Here is a 15,464-nt window from a genome sequence, read left to right on the forward strand (position 1 = left end):
ACTGACAGTAATCCAGATGCACTGAAATGCTTCCCCGCCGTTAGGCGTGCAGAAGCGTTGTGAATAAAGGGCAGTGGCACCGATGAGATGATGCACATGTGATAATGTCACGTGCAGGAATATTAGTCTGCTGCATCTCAAGACGTCTGTGGCTCAGCTCCCTCCACCTCAATAAAAATGTCTGCTCACTAATAACAACATAAAAATAAACTGCAGGGATAAATATCATTGTTCTCATATATCACTACCAAATCCTTTCAGGATTTCAAGTTAAAGAACTTAAACATGATTTAGGGCTGACAATTTCTTTCATTTGTTAGCAGGAGTTTGCAACCTGGAAATTTACTACATACAGTCATGGATGGAACATGGAAAGAAAAAAACTTCACCAAAGATGTAAATTCTTTTATCACGAAGGAGATGTTTGGCAAAATTTCCAATCCATTTGTTGTTGTTGTTTTTAATACAAATTATTTAGAAATGTTATCACAATAACAGCACTTTTTTTTTTCTAGTGATCCTTTCTAGGTAACTCAAACTGTTTAAAAAAAAGTTTACTTGAATTTGTACTTGAAATAAATTAAATTTTATTTCATAATTATTAATAATAGTAATTAACAGTTAGTTTAACTTGTACTAAAATAACTAAAACTAAAATGAACATTTGTAGAAAACTATAAATAATAAAAAATTCATAATAAAAACGGCAAACTTCAACTAAAATTCCAAGTATATTATTTATACTAAAATAACACTATGTACAGAATTATTATGTACAGTACTTTTATTTGTATAACGAGTTATGAAAAATACTTGTGATTCATGCTCAAAACCAGCATACAGGTATCCATTTTCAGAAGAGAAGAGGGTTGAAAATTTAACAGGACATTCCCAAGTTCCTGTCAAACTATTTTTTTAAAGATATTTTATTTATTTTAATATAATTTATTTTATTTTATTGAAAAATAATGCTATGGAATGAACAAAGGCCTACCTGTATTTGACCTACTGTACGTACATTATTTGTAATATTTTTTTTTTAAATTTATTTTATTTTTATCTTATCACTTTTGACTGCCTGAGAACAGAAACTTTGTGTCTGACTTGATTTGACAATTCTAATATTTCCCTTTACTTTTTGAACTTCCAAACTTTTTGGCCACGACTGCATTTCTGTGTTGAGGAACTGACAGTGCAACACCTCAGATGTCTGGCAGACTATAAAGAGGGAAACAGACTGCCAGAGAGTCGTCCGTAACCTCTCTGAGCTGCTTGAGCTTGGGACAGATTGTGCTGAGACTAAACCAAAGTCCAACCCAAACCTCCAGCCTCAGGACTTAATCTCCATGATTGGAAACACAGCTGGCAGTGTTCAGGTCCACATCCTGCCCAGCACATCACGGGACGGCCTGATCACCACCCAGAACTGTCTGAGCCCTTTAGTCCTACAAAACAGAGAAACATCAGAAACATAGGGCAAACTATGTTGTGATCATCTTGAAGAATAAAGTAGGTCAGTAGTGTAGTTGAAGGCTTTTTCACAATGATTAACTGCTTTTATTTTATTTTATTTATTTTGTTATTTTTTCCAGTGTAATGACAATTCCATTAGCACATTCACATTCATTTATTTTCATTACATGTACAATGTGTATTTAATTTAATTTAATTTAATTTTGTTATTTTATTTTATAATTTTTTTATCCTAGTATGGTCAATTTAAAAAAAAAAAAAATTTGTTTTTATTATTGTTTAGGATTCTTAGTAGTTTATTCATTTTCATTACATGTACAATGTGTATTTTATTTTATTTTATTTTATTTTATTTTATTTTATTTTGTTATTTTATTTTATTATTTTTATTATTGTATTTTATTTTGTCCTAGTATGGTCAATTATTATTATTTTTTATTATTATTATTGTTTAGGATTTTTAGTAGTTTATTTATTTTTCTTATTATTTTATATTACATTTATTTAATCAACAATTATACTTATTTTAAATATTTATGTTTTATTATTTTATTTTATTATTTTTCCAGTGTAATGACAGTTGCCCTAGCACATTCATAAAATTTCAATACATGTATAAAATTTATTTTATTTTATTTTTTATCCCAGTGTGGTATCAGATTAATGTTTTTTAGTATTTTGGTAGTTTATTGTTAATAGCATTTTTTTTTATATTTAATATTTAATTATTTTTTCAATAATTATACTTATTTTAAATATTTGCTTTATTTTATTATTTTTTCCAGTGTAATGACAGTTGCACTAGCACATTCATATATTTTGTGTGGTGTCAGATTCAATTATTTTATTAGTATTTTAGTAGTTTATTTTTATGAGCATATTTTTGTTTTGTTTTGTTTTGTTTTTATGATTTATTTATCCCAGGGCAGTGGCAGTTGCACTAGCAAACTGAAAATTATTAAATCATTTTTTATATTATTATTATTATTATTATTATTATTATGTCCCATATTGCTAGCTGCACTAGCAACACCCAGATCATGGGTTTAACATAAATAAAAAACACTGAAAAGAAAAAATAAATAGTGAAGCATCTGCCACATGTGTAAATGCCTCTGGCTTCAAAGAGGATAAAAGAATGGTAAATAACCTCAAGAAAATACTACATTATGCTTTTATCGATTTTTCGCACAGGGCTCAGGTTTTCATTTGGCTGACTTGACAAACAAATGTAAGGATAAAGAAACAGCTTTCTTAAGAGTAATGGTCTCACATTGATCTCAGTATTTGAATGGATTTATCATCTTTCGCTTGACTCCGAGACGGCGTGTTCCTAACTTAACGTGGATCCTGTGTGTTCATGCTGAAGGTCTCTTTGAAGCACAGCGCTCTCTCGCCTTTGATCCTTCCCTGATGCTTGCATCGCCCATTCCCTCCACGCAAGAAAAGCTATGGTGGAGAAGAATGTGGTTAAATTACGCTCTCCTTAAAGTGCAAATCAATGCTAATGGAGAGGAATCAGACCGCCTACATGTATCTATTCTCATTAGTCTTCCAGTTCTTTGGACACACGACACACCAGTCAAAAACCAAACTACTTTGCCGAAGTGTGCAAGAGGGGGCTTTTAAACCTCTCAGCCAAAGCTTTGGGGAAAATAATCAAATAGCAGCTTCTGGGTTTCAGCTGCACTAATTGAATGATGGCTAAATGGAAAACATTTTCGCTTTGTCACTACAGTAATTTTTTCTTTGCTTTCCAAAATGAAGTTTGTCTTTAATCAGAGATTAAGATTCATTGTTCAGACATGTAAATAACATATTTGATAAGGTACACTGGGAGTTTGGCTCGGGCTTCCCACAAATTCATTAATTCATTTTTTTTTTTCAAGAATTTACGTTAGTGAAATGCACTTAACCCAGTACATAATAAATGAAAATAATTAAGAACCAGGGACAAATAATGCTGGGTGTAAGAAATCACCAAGGACACCTTAATTGCTAGATAGTTTTTTTTTCTTTATTAAAGTTAGCAATGCATTCATCCAAGTCTAATAGAAACCCCTTGTCGCTCTTAGAAAGCATGTCATTAAAAACACTAAGGGCCAGATTTACTAACAACTTTCACCAGTGCAAACCCTTGTTGCCGTTAAAAACTACCATCAGGATTTACTAAAGACACGCAGTGAAACATTAGCAATGTATTTAATGAATCACGCAAGGTGACTTACTGTGGTTTGTGATAGTCAATATTTTAATAATAAAATATAAAATATATTTTTACTAAACTAACTTAAGCATTTAATCCTAATTCAGTACATTTTATTTATGGTTTATTGCTTAAATAAAAAATATTTAAAAAATTGTATCCAGACTTTTAGATCTTTTTTTTTTTCATTCCATATTTTGTACCCTGTTTGTGGAAATTAATTATCTATCATGTTCCAAGTATAAGATTGAATATGTAAGATCATGCACATCTGACATGGCAAAGCCTATAATAATCATGTATGATTTCAGAGGAACTGTGAAATTAACATGTTGTCAAAATTCCAAATCCAGCTTTCCAAGCATTTTTTCGTAAACTAAACAAAGGAAATGAAACATTCCACATCTTCTCAAAACTACTCCGTAGATTATAAAGACATCTGTTGATTTATAATCTTATCTCTGAAGAGCAATCCACATTCAGGATTTTTTTGATTTATTTATCCCAGGGCAGTGGCAGTTGCACTAGCAAACTGAAAATTATTAAATCATTTTTTATATTATTATTATTATTATTATTATTATGTCCCATATTGCTAGCTGCACTAGCAACACCCAGATCATGGGTTTAACATAAATAAAAAACACTGAAAAGAAAAAATAAATAGTGAAGCATCTGCCACATGTGTAAATGCCTCTGGCTTCAAAGAGGATAAAAGAATGGTAAATAACCTCAAGAAAATACTACATTATGCTTTTATCGATTTTTCGCACAGGGCTCAGGTTTTCATTTGGCTGACTTGACAAACAAATGTAAGGATAAAGAAACAGCTTTCTTAAGAGTAATGGTCTCACATTGATCTCAGTATTTGAATGGATTTATCATCTTTCGCTTGACTCCGAGACGGCGTGTTCCTAAAAGACGCAGCGTGTCAATGATGGCCCGTTCCTCTTCATCAAATGTGTATAGCTCATAGATAAACCATGACCCTCAATAAATGCATCTCTCCCCTGCCGAGTGTCAATTGTCTGACTAGAAAAAGGCTGGTGGCATGTGATCGATAGCAGAAGTGGGAAATCAGCTCAGCATGGCTGCATGTTTGAGCTGCATCTGGGGAAGCTGCGGTGACATTGATGGAGAGCGTTTGCTTTTGTAGCCACTCTGATGACTGGCTGTTGGTTCATATCTGGCTCTGAGGTAATGTGGAGGAATCTTCTGCGAGCGAGCCTTTGATCCGCTGTGGGGTTTGATAAGAGACTCTGACATTCATTCATGTTGTATTTCTTTAAAGGGCAACGATGAAACACTTTCAGTCATGGCCTGTTGGGTTTTCTACAGCAGTTCCAAACATTCCTGCCAATACAGTATTTCACACTGGATGAGCAAACTGCTGAGAAAAAAAAAAAAAAAACCTCACTAACTGTGTCTAATTTATTTTTATTTAAATTTACAAATGTACGTATGTCACAGTGAATTATGTATATATTTATATTATGTATATATTACATATATAAAAACATTAAATTTTTATTTAAAAAAAATTTCCAACACCCATTGGCATTCTTTATTGCAGTTAAATCTTACGTGTGACATTGGTTATCAACATGGCAAATCATTAGGCCAAAAATGTTAATTTACAAATACAGTGATATCGTGTGGTGTACCCCATGGCTCGGTTCTGGGCCCTTTATGTATTATTAAATCTGTATTTACTTTGTGTAGCTGGCATAATTAATTGAATCTGTTATCAGTATGCAGATGATGTGCAACTCCATTTTTAACTTTTCACTTGCATTTATGTGCATATATAGCAATTTGTAAACAACTTTTTTAAATTAAGTTTATCATCATTATTAGTGGGAAAGGACATATTTTTCTATTGTATTCCAGTATAAAATTGTGAATTGTGCTCATTGTGCCATAGTTGAGTACACACCATTTTGATTAACGATTGTGCTTTAATTTTCTTCTGCAGACTAGCTGCAGTTCTCTGTGTTCACCTTTCCTCCTCCCTCTAATGAGCTGACACATGCCGATTAAAGACTCGTGACAGAAAAGTGGAGTGAGGGTTGTTAATGTCAGTGCCCTCGGCTAAATCTTGATGGCAGAGACACATGGGTGCTCTGAGTCTCTCTATGAGACAATAAAGCTGAAGAAGGTCGTAAAGCATCTGGACCTGCCCGCCGGAAACCATATGTGGTCAAAGGGATCTTCCTAAAGCTACTTACCATTAAGAGTCTAGGGCTTAAAGGGGCCATAGGAAGGACAATTTTATTTATAGTTTATAGATCCATTGTAAGGGACCGTAACCCTTTATATGAATGTCTAAGTTGCATTTCAACTTTGAAAGAGACATTTTACAGCTGTCAATCCACTATGGCTTTTATTTTGATCAGAGACTTGAAGGATAATTCTTCATGTTTTAAACTTTTTATAAGATGTTACTTACCTTGTGAAAAAAAGTGTCACCTCCCTATACAAATTTATGATGTCATTAACACAATACAGACATTTTTTGCACACATTCCCTTCACATCTTATATTCCAGTGTGTAAATGATGTGATGCGTTGTCATCTTAATCATCTTATAATGCAGATGCTTTGAATGATGAACCATAGAGAATTAGGTTCTGTTACCAAGGTGATTATTTCCTCACATTATCCTTGAGCTGGACTGAAGCTCACACTGAGAGGATAACACACTGAAAGCACCATCACACTACGATATCTGTTTTGGCAGCAACGCTGCACAGTAAACAATGTATATAGCAATTTTAGTGGAAAATAATGCTGCAGTTTGTTGGATACTATAAGATATCGTACCGTATAAAAAGTGTATGACAAAATATATTGTATAAAAAATATTATTAGTTTAATTTTCAATTTTTAATTGTTCAAAAATACTTTAAAAATGTATATTTAAGAATGTGTACCGTTACAGTAAAGAAATGCGAAATGTGTTTTTTAATTATTATTTTAAAGGCATTTATTGCTATTCTGTTTAGTTTGTGGTTCATGCAAAGACCAATTTTGACAACATTTGTAATCATGTGACTTATTTTACTTTTTTTAATAAAATTATTTTGATGTTCAAAGAAGATTTTTATGTTTCAAGCTGGATGAAGTCATTAACACTCAATATATCTGTGAATTGTAAATATGCAGGTCCTACAGTGTCATCCCATAAAATCTGAAACATATGGGCATTATGGGGGATTTCAAAGGATTTGTAAATCACCTTTCAAGACTGTGTTCATAACAACACAAAAATAATTGTTTTGTTTTTTTATTATTTTACACAACATAAGAACACAGCAGATGTTGTCTTTCTGTACATGTTTTTTTTTATGCCTTAAAACAAAGGCAAAATCAATGTCACAGAAAAGAAAACGCTTTGATTTTTTAAAAAATATCAATTTAATAACAGGTCCCAGTATCAAGTCCTTATATAGTTGTTTTTTTTCCTCTATAATATGCAGGAAATGTCATTTCCTTGAGTAGAAAGGCTTTTTTGTGAAATCTCTTATGTTTCTTTCCATCCGTGTAACCGACACAAAGCTCGTATCCAGTAGGAGCCCCTGGTAAGAGGACACAGGAAGGCACCGATGCTTTCCTCTTACCGTGACGCTCGGCGTGTGCAGTGAAGATGGAGGTGTGTCTCTCTCGGGTGATGTATCTTGATCAGAGTGGCTCTCGCACCTCCCTCAAGGCAAATATCCACATTAATCCATGGGTTTCCAGAAAACATTAATAAAAAGACAGCAGAAAATATGATTTGCGGATGGAAACAAAAGAAATGGTGCAAAACGTGCACATTCATACGATCACACACATTTATATACTATGAGCGCCTATACACATCCACCCACACACACGAACGCACGTACACAATGAGATGCGGGCACTCCATCTAGTCTACAGCAGTCGTACATTCACACGGTGCTCTCTAGAATCCACTCTGAACTGGAAAATGCCGTTTTCTCACTGTCTAGATTCGAGTTTGCCATTTGGACTAGCATTCCGTTCACGGACATACTCCGCTTGCAAAACACGTTGCCCAGCTTCTGCGAGCCAATGTAGCAGTGATGTTTCGACAGGTTCTCGTTCAAAGAGTACCTGCGTTTAGCCCGTGCTCCTTCCACGGTCAGTGTCATATACTTGGACGAAGACGGACGAGCCCTCCTTAAAATCGGAGTGTCTTTGAAGCGGGATGGAGGGGGTGGAGGGGTTGGGACCGGCTGCTGAAGAGCGGTGGAGTTGTTGCGGTTGGTGTTTTGCGTCTCTGCGTTGAGCAGCGCCTCTACTTTGGGCTCAGCGCAGGCCGCCGGGATGGGCTTTGGCGCTGGTTTGCGCTTTGGCTTTAGTGACCCTGAAGAGCCAGGAGTCGTCCAGCTTTGGCTTACCAGGGAAGTGGAGGTGGAGCAGTCTGGGATGGAGGTCTCTGAGGTGTGGGTTTGGGAATCTGGAGGCGGAGGAAGAGGCACGGCGGAGCTCTTTTTGCACCCCTCGCCCTCCTCCAAGCTCAAAGCACCTTGTTTGGACGCGGACGGCGTGACGGTACAGCCCTGGGATTGCGCACCGTTGGTTTGCGAGTGCATGTCGGTGACCGAGGTCCCCTTGGCGGAGTCGCCGCTGTTGCACACCTTGTAGCGGATCATGAGGATGATGATGAAGATGAGGACAGAGGCAACGATTATGCCACCGATGATAATGATCATAGTGCCGCCCAAGAACTGGGATTGCATGAAGTGGCAGCGCAGATATTCGGATTCGGTGGTAAACTGCACACAGCCCACAACCCGCGTAGCCGTCAGGGAGGTTATGCCGTCGTCGTAAATGGCCAGCACGCAGAGGTCGTACTGCGTCCCGGCGGCCAGGTTATTCACCAGGAAGTTTTTACTCGTTGGGGGAATCATTCTGTTGTGTGAAGAAAAGAACAGTGTTAGAATAATACATTATATGTTTCATTCATCATTCATTTATTAAACTGCCTTACACCTTTTTAACAACCTCAAGAGTGGTACCAGTTCCTGCAAAATTAGTATTTACATTTTTTCCAGCTCAGCAGTAGCCCTGAGAGAGTAATCTCTTACATATATGTATAAGGGGTGGGGGGGACGTTTTAGGTACTGTAAACATTTCTACACTATTTGGCTTTTTTTTTTGGCAATTCATGTACATAGACCTGCATTGTGACCAATGAAAAGAAAAGAAAAGAAAATAAAAAAGAAGAAACAAAAAGAAAATAAAAAAATCAAGCACTCTCTAAATTAAAAAGTTTATAAAAACAGCTGATTTTTTTATTTAGTTTTTTTTCTTTGTGGATCATGTAAACATTTCTACACTATTTGGCTTTTTTTTTGGCAATTCATGTACATAGACCTGCATTGTGACCAATGAAAAGAAAAGAAAAGAAAATAAAAAAGAAGAAACAAAAAGAAAATAAAAAAATCAAGCACTCTCTAAATTAAAAAGTTTATAAAAACAGCTGATTTTTTTATTTAGTTTTTTTTCTTTGTGGATCATGGCATCACTTGTCCACTTGTCCATAATTACATATCATGTCACTGTAATATTATATACATACACTACAGTTCAAAGGTTTCAGGCTATAAAAAATGTTTTGATGCTTTTTAAAGAAGTATCTTATGCTCACCAAGGCTGCATTTATTTGATGAAATAAATACATTTGATTAAATACATTATTCCATTTTAAAATAACTTTTTTCTATCTATCTATCTATCTATATATATATATTTTTTTTTTCAGCAGTTATTACTTTTTGATTGCATCAAATAATAATTGCTGTTAATAGTGTTCATCGTCTGTTTGATTACGTCTTTAATTGATTTTTCCGTACATTTCTGCCATATGTACATTGACTGACAGTCACCACTGATAAGCTACCACTAAATATTGTAGAAACTTAATTTGCTGTAAAGTTGCTTTGCAATGATTTGTATCGTGAAAAGCGCTGTACAAATAAACTTGAATTGAATTGAATTACTCCAGTCTTGAGTGGCATGATTTTTCGGAAATAATGGTTAAATGCAAGAAAAATTTCGGCTGTTTAATATTTCTGTGGAAACTGCGATATATATTTTGTCAGGATTCAGAACACCATTTATTTGGAAATAAATCTTTTGTAACATTATAAATTTAATAATGCATTCTTGCTGAACAAACAGAATGAACTATTTAAAATAAAATAAAATAAAATAAGGAGTTTAAAAATAACATTTATAATAAAATAACATTAAAAATATTACAAATTAAGCAATATTTAATAAAAAAAAACAAAAAACTGATATTACTTCAAGGGGGTCCAGTGGTATGATTCTCTTTTTGGTTTGTGTTCAGGATTTAAAAACCCACACGGATATATGATTTTCATAATCTAAGCAGAGAGCAGGATAGAAAAGACCGCACATCGGAGGGCTCTATACAGGACTGCGTCGATACTAAGCTATTGATAAATATGCTAATATTCGAGTAGGATTTTCATTTGTGCATCAGGCTCAGGCACAAAGCATGTGGAGTAGGTATTATACTATTCTAAACATGTTACAATAAACACATAAAACAAACTGTGACATCAGGACTATCTCTTATCTCTACCATGTTTACTCTGCTGCAGGCATGTTTAATCACATAATCTAGAGAGCGCAAGTCTCAAGCGGCGGTAAATCTGCTTCGGTGCTGTATCTACAGGAAGTCCTGCTGTACCTGCAGGAGCCTGGGGTCTGCTATCACTTTCTGAACCATTCACTTCAGACTTGAACAATAGCATCTCTTATCATCCTTCCCCACCCGCCCCACCTGTCTCCTCTGCAGCCTGGCAAACATTCAGCTCATTCAGCCGGCTGAAAGGAGCGCTCTGTGATTTCCCATGCAAACCGACTGGATTTGGAGCACAAAGGTTCTCAGTAGAAGCGGCCTCGAGCCCCAGCCTGTCAGAGCGTTTCAGTGGTGAGAGCGGCCGCCGTCGTACATACAAATGAATGAGCCGAGCATTTTGATTGCAGGGTTGTTCTGAGTAACTCAAAGTGTGTTTAATGGTGTCAAGAGGCTAGTTGCTAGGGTCACGTTTCATAAAATAGCTGAAAATATTTGCATGGCTCTACTGTTTGAGTAACTACTCATTTTATGCAGTGCGACTTGAATATATCCTATTTCTAGATGCTTCATTGTTAAATGTAACATCTAATTAGCTCTCTGCCTAGACTCTATTAGTGTCACTACGTCTGGATAGCATAAGTTTCCTCTTTGTGGATGAGTTTCTCGATACTAGCAGGCAGTTGGCACTGTGAATGCAAAGAGTTTGAAAAGTTTACAATGCTTGGCAATGACAACAAATACTGGGTAAAAAAAGGACAGAGAGATCTCAATTAAAGTGTACACAATCTTACGCAAATTAAAAGCCAAGTGTTGAGCTAAATTCGTACTTGAGCGAAAGTAAAAAGTTTCCACATTTAATTGTACTTAATATTTAATAGTAGCCTCAAGAGTGCTACTTACTTGGCTTGTGAAAAAGACTGATGAAATCAGCAGGGGATTTCTCATTAAAGTAACTTTGATACTCAAACTGTGTAAAAGAGTCCTTTTTAGAATGGTTCTGTTGATGTTTTAGTTGTTCTTATACTGATCATTGATCATTTCAAGCCAGATTTGCTTAGGGTTATAACATGCACTGCAGTGGCGAGCGGTGACTTTTTTAACCGGGCATGCTGAGTGATAAGATTAAGCCCCCCTCCCCCCTCCTCGTCGCTTTTAAGACACACTCAAAGAGGAAAACACTGTGGCAGGTGTCGATTTAAAAGTATGCACATTCCTACTTTATTTGTAAAGGAAATTCATCTCCAATCCTTCTTCTATCGTTTCAGGTTTATCCATAGTTATTCGAATGCTAGAAAACAGCTGCTTTTCTGAGTAAAAACTGCCAAATAACGTAGTTACTTTATGATACGTAATATTCAGAGGTTGGGGAGATGGAGGATTCCCCCGCACTATATGTCTCTGCATGACTGAATGATTTATTTATTTATTCATTCATTCATTTATTCATTTATTTTTATAGTGCATAGGAGTTAAAACTACCACCCGGGTGACACTATTCCAATAATAGACCATACAAAATACAAAAAAAAAAACTATTTAAATTAAATAAATAAACAAAATAATAATATCTTTAAAATATTGCCAAGTAACGTTGCAAACAACAATAAAATCAGAAAATGACTTTAATTGTAAGCGACACAAGTATACGGAAAATATCCAGTTATGATGGTTTTTTTTCATATGATTTAGTCGAGTTTCGGCAATCGAGATCTGACAGCAACAGCGCATTTTTCTGCTTTGGCGAGCGCTTTGCGGACAGCTTACCTCGCGCATGAAATCAGCCGCATACCAGCAAACCACTGAGAACGCGCTATAATCCTGACGAGTCATAGCAATAGAGTGGAGGCGAGAAAGCTGCGGAGAATCCGCTCGCCCGGAAGCAACCGCAACTGACTTAGATTTACAGAAAATTACCGTTGTTTTCAAATAAATAATTTTACATGCTTATTCCCAACACTTTATTAAGCTTTAAGTCACATCTCAAATGACAAGGGATCAACTTATAATCATGTTTATATTAATTAGCCCGTGAACTCATTCTCTCAGACGGCCTGGGTATGCGGCGCATTCGCAGCTTATATGGACGGATGCACAGATGCACTGTTTTAGATCAAAAACTGTACATTCATCCATAATTGTGGCCAATTACATTTTACGTTGATTATATATATATATCTTTTTTTTTCTTTTTTTTTTTTGAGCTCAGTAAGCTCTTTAGTAAGAGGATAGATATGTGCCAGGATGAGCAGTGAAATCTCTAAATTCAATTAAAAGAACTAAACAGCGTGATTTTCTGCCTTAGAAATATAACAATTTCAATAGAACATGAGAACATTTTCCCATAAAATTATGAAGCACAATTAACTCAAGTATTTTACACCTCTGAGACATCAACACATATTCTGATGAGTAGTGAATCATGTACTTTGAAGATCTCAATGAAATTACAAGGATTAAAAAGTATGATTTCTGCCTTATAAATGTAATTGAGTGAAAATATTCACTTCATGGCTTAAAATTAAGCACAATTGAAAAATGAAAGCAAGTTAAAGAAAAAATCATTAAAAAAAGAATATTGGTTATGCCCTTTTTTTTTCGAGAATGTACAATTATGAGTGGTGAAATCAAAATAAACTGTATTTTTTTTCTTTAATGCACTTTCTTGACCTTATTGTGCATGATCATCAGTGCACCTTATTCCAAAGAAAAAACTTATTCTCCATGATCTTTTATCAAAATGCTTCCCCTGTGAAATGACCTTCCTTTTTCACTGACATCACAAGCCCCTCATACACCAAACTACTTAACATCCACACTGCAAGATCCAACCAATTTCTCATCCAGTATTCTGTATAACTCGGAAATACATTGTATTATGAAAGTAAAATGTGAGTGACATTTCATATTGACTTACAGCTCAGAAGCAATAGTCGGATGGTTTCAGAACTGCAAGAATCAACATAAGAGCCATGATCATTGTACCCATAAGCAAGGCACTTAACCCCAGGTTTAACAGGGGATTGTCTCTGTAACAAGTTCATGGCACTTTTCTGCAGCTTTATCGCAGAAACAAATTCCACTGGCCTTGTTTTTGTGGTGAAAATTCGATTACAGTCTATATTTCACTGCGACCGGTCTGTTGCTAAATGTGTTAACTGAGAAGGGAGCACTTGATAACAACATGGGGTATCAGCCAGCTGCTTCTCTAGTAAAAAATAGGTCGAGATGTATCTGCAGTCTTTCTGTGGGCTTCATTCTCATCATTTGTGAAAAGAGCTTCCCACACAATGTGCTCTGTACACAAATGATGAGGAAATGGCTTTGCTTCTGCAGTGTCTCATTGAACGGGAATGCTCATGGCCAGTGTGTGTTATTGTAATTAGCCGACTGTGGCTAATTTACAGCAGCCCATTGAGATAAAGCAAGCCAAAAAATGAATCTCTTTTTGATTCCCCCAAGTGAGTCTGCAAAGAAAGTAATTATGAGAATGTATTAATGAGTACAGAGTATGTGAAAGGAAATACTGTTTGAGAGATTGTATGCTAACTAAAGGCTCAGATACACTATGACGAATCACAACCAAAAAAAGACAAAAACACTGCACAGTCTAAGAGCCAGGCTGCAAAAACTAATACAGAGAAAAACACCAGCATTATTCATTTAAAAGAAAATTAGAAATGGATTTCTATTCTACCATTTCACATGGAAGAAAGCACAGCATTGATCCATCCATCCATTACAACAACACAAACTGGTGATGGATTTTTGTGCTAATGTACTAAATATAAGGTCCTTTTTCTCAACTGGTCTATATAACACCTTGCTGTTGACTCAAAGGGCAAAAGTCAGTTCAATCATGCATCTAGACTGATTGGGATTTTCAACTGCCCTTTAAACCAAATCGTTTGTTCTCCTCTTGCTGGTTGGTCTGAGAGTCTATTGTAAGATGGTTTCTTAAATTTCAATCTACAAATTACAATCTACAAACCACATACTGATATATCAGCCCATTTTTTAAAAAATATTTGTGCTGCATTATTTACAAGATAAAAATTATGTCCAGAGCTGTACACATTTAGTGAAATACTGATGGATTTATTGGATGAAGTATTGATGGTGTTTACTTCACACTGCTATTCTATTAATTATGAACTAAAATGTAAATCTGAAATGCTAACATCTGAAATTCAATCTGAAATGAGTGGCGTTTAAAAAAGGGTCATTAAGTTTCAAAAGCAGTGGCCATTCTGTTTATAGATCTAAAACAATGTGATACCAAAATTGGAATACGAATTCACTGTATCGTACGCACATAATAATTCAGTTCAATCCTAAATTTTACTACTTGGTCGTTTCACATTGGGAATAAGTTGTCCTTGTTAAGCTAATTGTTCTTATTGGCTTTCTTTTAAATGATGGTGGTGTGGAGCTTGAGACAGCGACACTGCAAAAAAATGATTTTCTTTCTTAGTATTTTTGTCTTGTTTTCTAGTATATATATCTACAAATTCTGGAATTAAGATGCGTTTACTTGATAAGTAAAATCACTTAAGATATTTTGTCTTGTTTTCTGAAAATATTATCCAAATTTTGTTAGTTTTTGCTTAAAACAATGAAAAATATCTGCCTATGGGGTAAGAAAAATAATCTTAATTCAAAAGCTAAACAAGATTTTTCTTACTCCACTGGCAGATATTTTTACTTGTTTGAAGCAAAAACTAACCAAATTTGGATTTTTTTTTTCATAAAACAAGACATAATATCTTGAGTCATTTTACTTGTAAAGTAAACACATCTTAATTCCAGAATTTGTAGATATTTATACTAGAGATCCACCGATTGCAATTTTCTTGGCCGATTCCGATCTCCGATTTTTTTTATTAGTGTTATCTACCGATTTTTGCTGATTCAGATTTTCTTTCTAAGAACTATAATTGACAGCATATACAAACAAAAATCTACTTTTCTTCAACGCACAGTTTTATTTTCATAAAAAAACAAGTAAAAAGTCAGCAATAAAATAAGAACACAAAAAAATTGCAAACAACAGCACAAATAAATGCAATAGAATAAAGAGAGATATGAAACTAAGTTTTTCAGGTTAAGTAAGTATTTATTCAGGTAAGATTTAATTTTTACAATGAAGACTACAGAAATTAAAGTAAT

General features: G+C 34.8%; 1 protein-coding gene across 1 annotated transcript in view; it reads right to left on the bottom strand.

Moving 5' to 3' along the window:
• Window positions 1-6,983: 6,983 nt before the first annotated feature.
• Window positions 6,984-15,464, bottom strand: part of LOC107739901 (leucine-rich repeat and fibronectin type-III domain-containing protein 5) — an 11,038-nt gene continuing 2,557 nt past the window's right edge. Inside the window, exon 2 of the mRNA XM_016552146.1 lies at window positions 6,984-8,596. Within this exon, the coding sequence (XP_016407632.1) occupies window positions 7,612-8,596 (985 nt within the window). The 3' untranslated portion in view covers window positions 6,984-7,611. The remainder of the gene's footprint in view (window positions 8,597-15,464) is intronic.

The sequence above is a fragment of the Sinocyclocheilus rhinocerous genome, unplaced genomic scaffold (genome assembly GCF_001515625.1).
Source record: "Sinocyclocheilus rhinocerous isolate Xijiao unplaced genomic scaffold, SAMN03320098_v1.1 scaffold375, whole genome shotgun sequence".
Classification (NCBI taxonomy): domain Eukaryota; kingdom Metazoa; phylum Chordata; class Actinopteri; order Cypriniformes; family Cyprinidae; genus Sinocyclocheilus; species Sinocyclocheilus rhinocerous.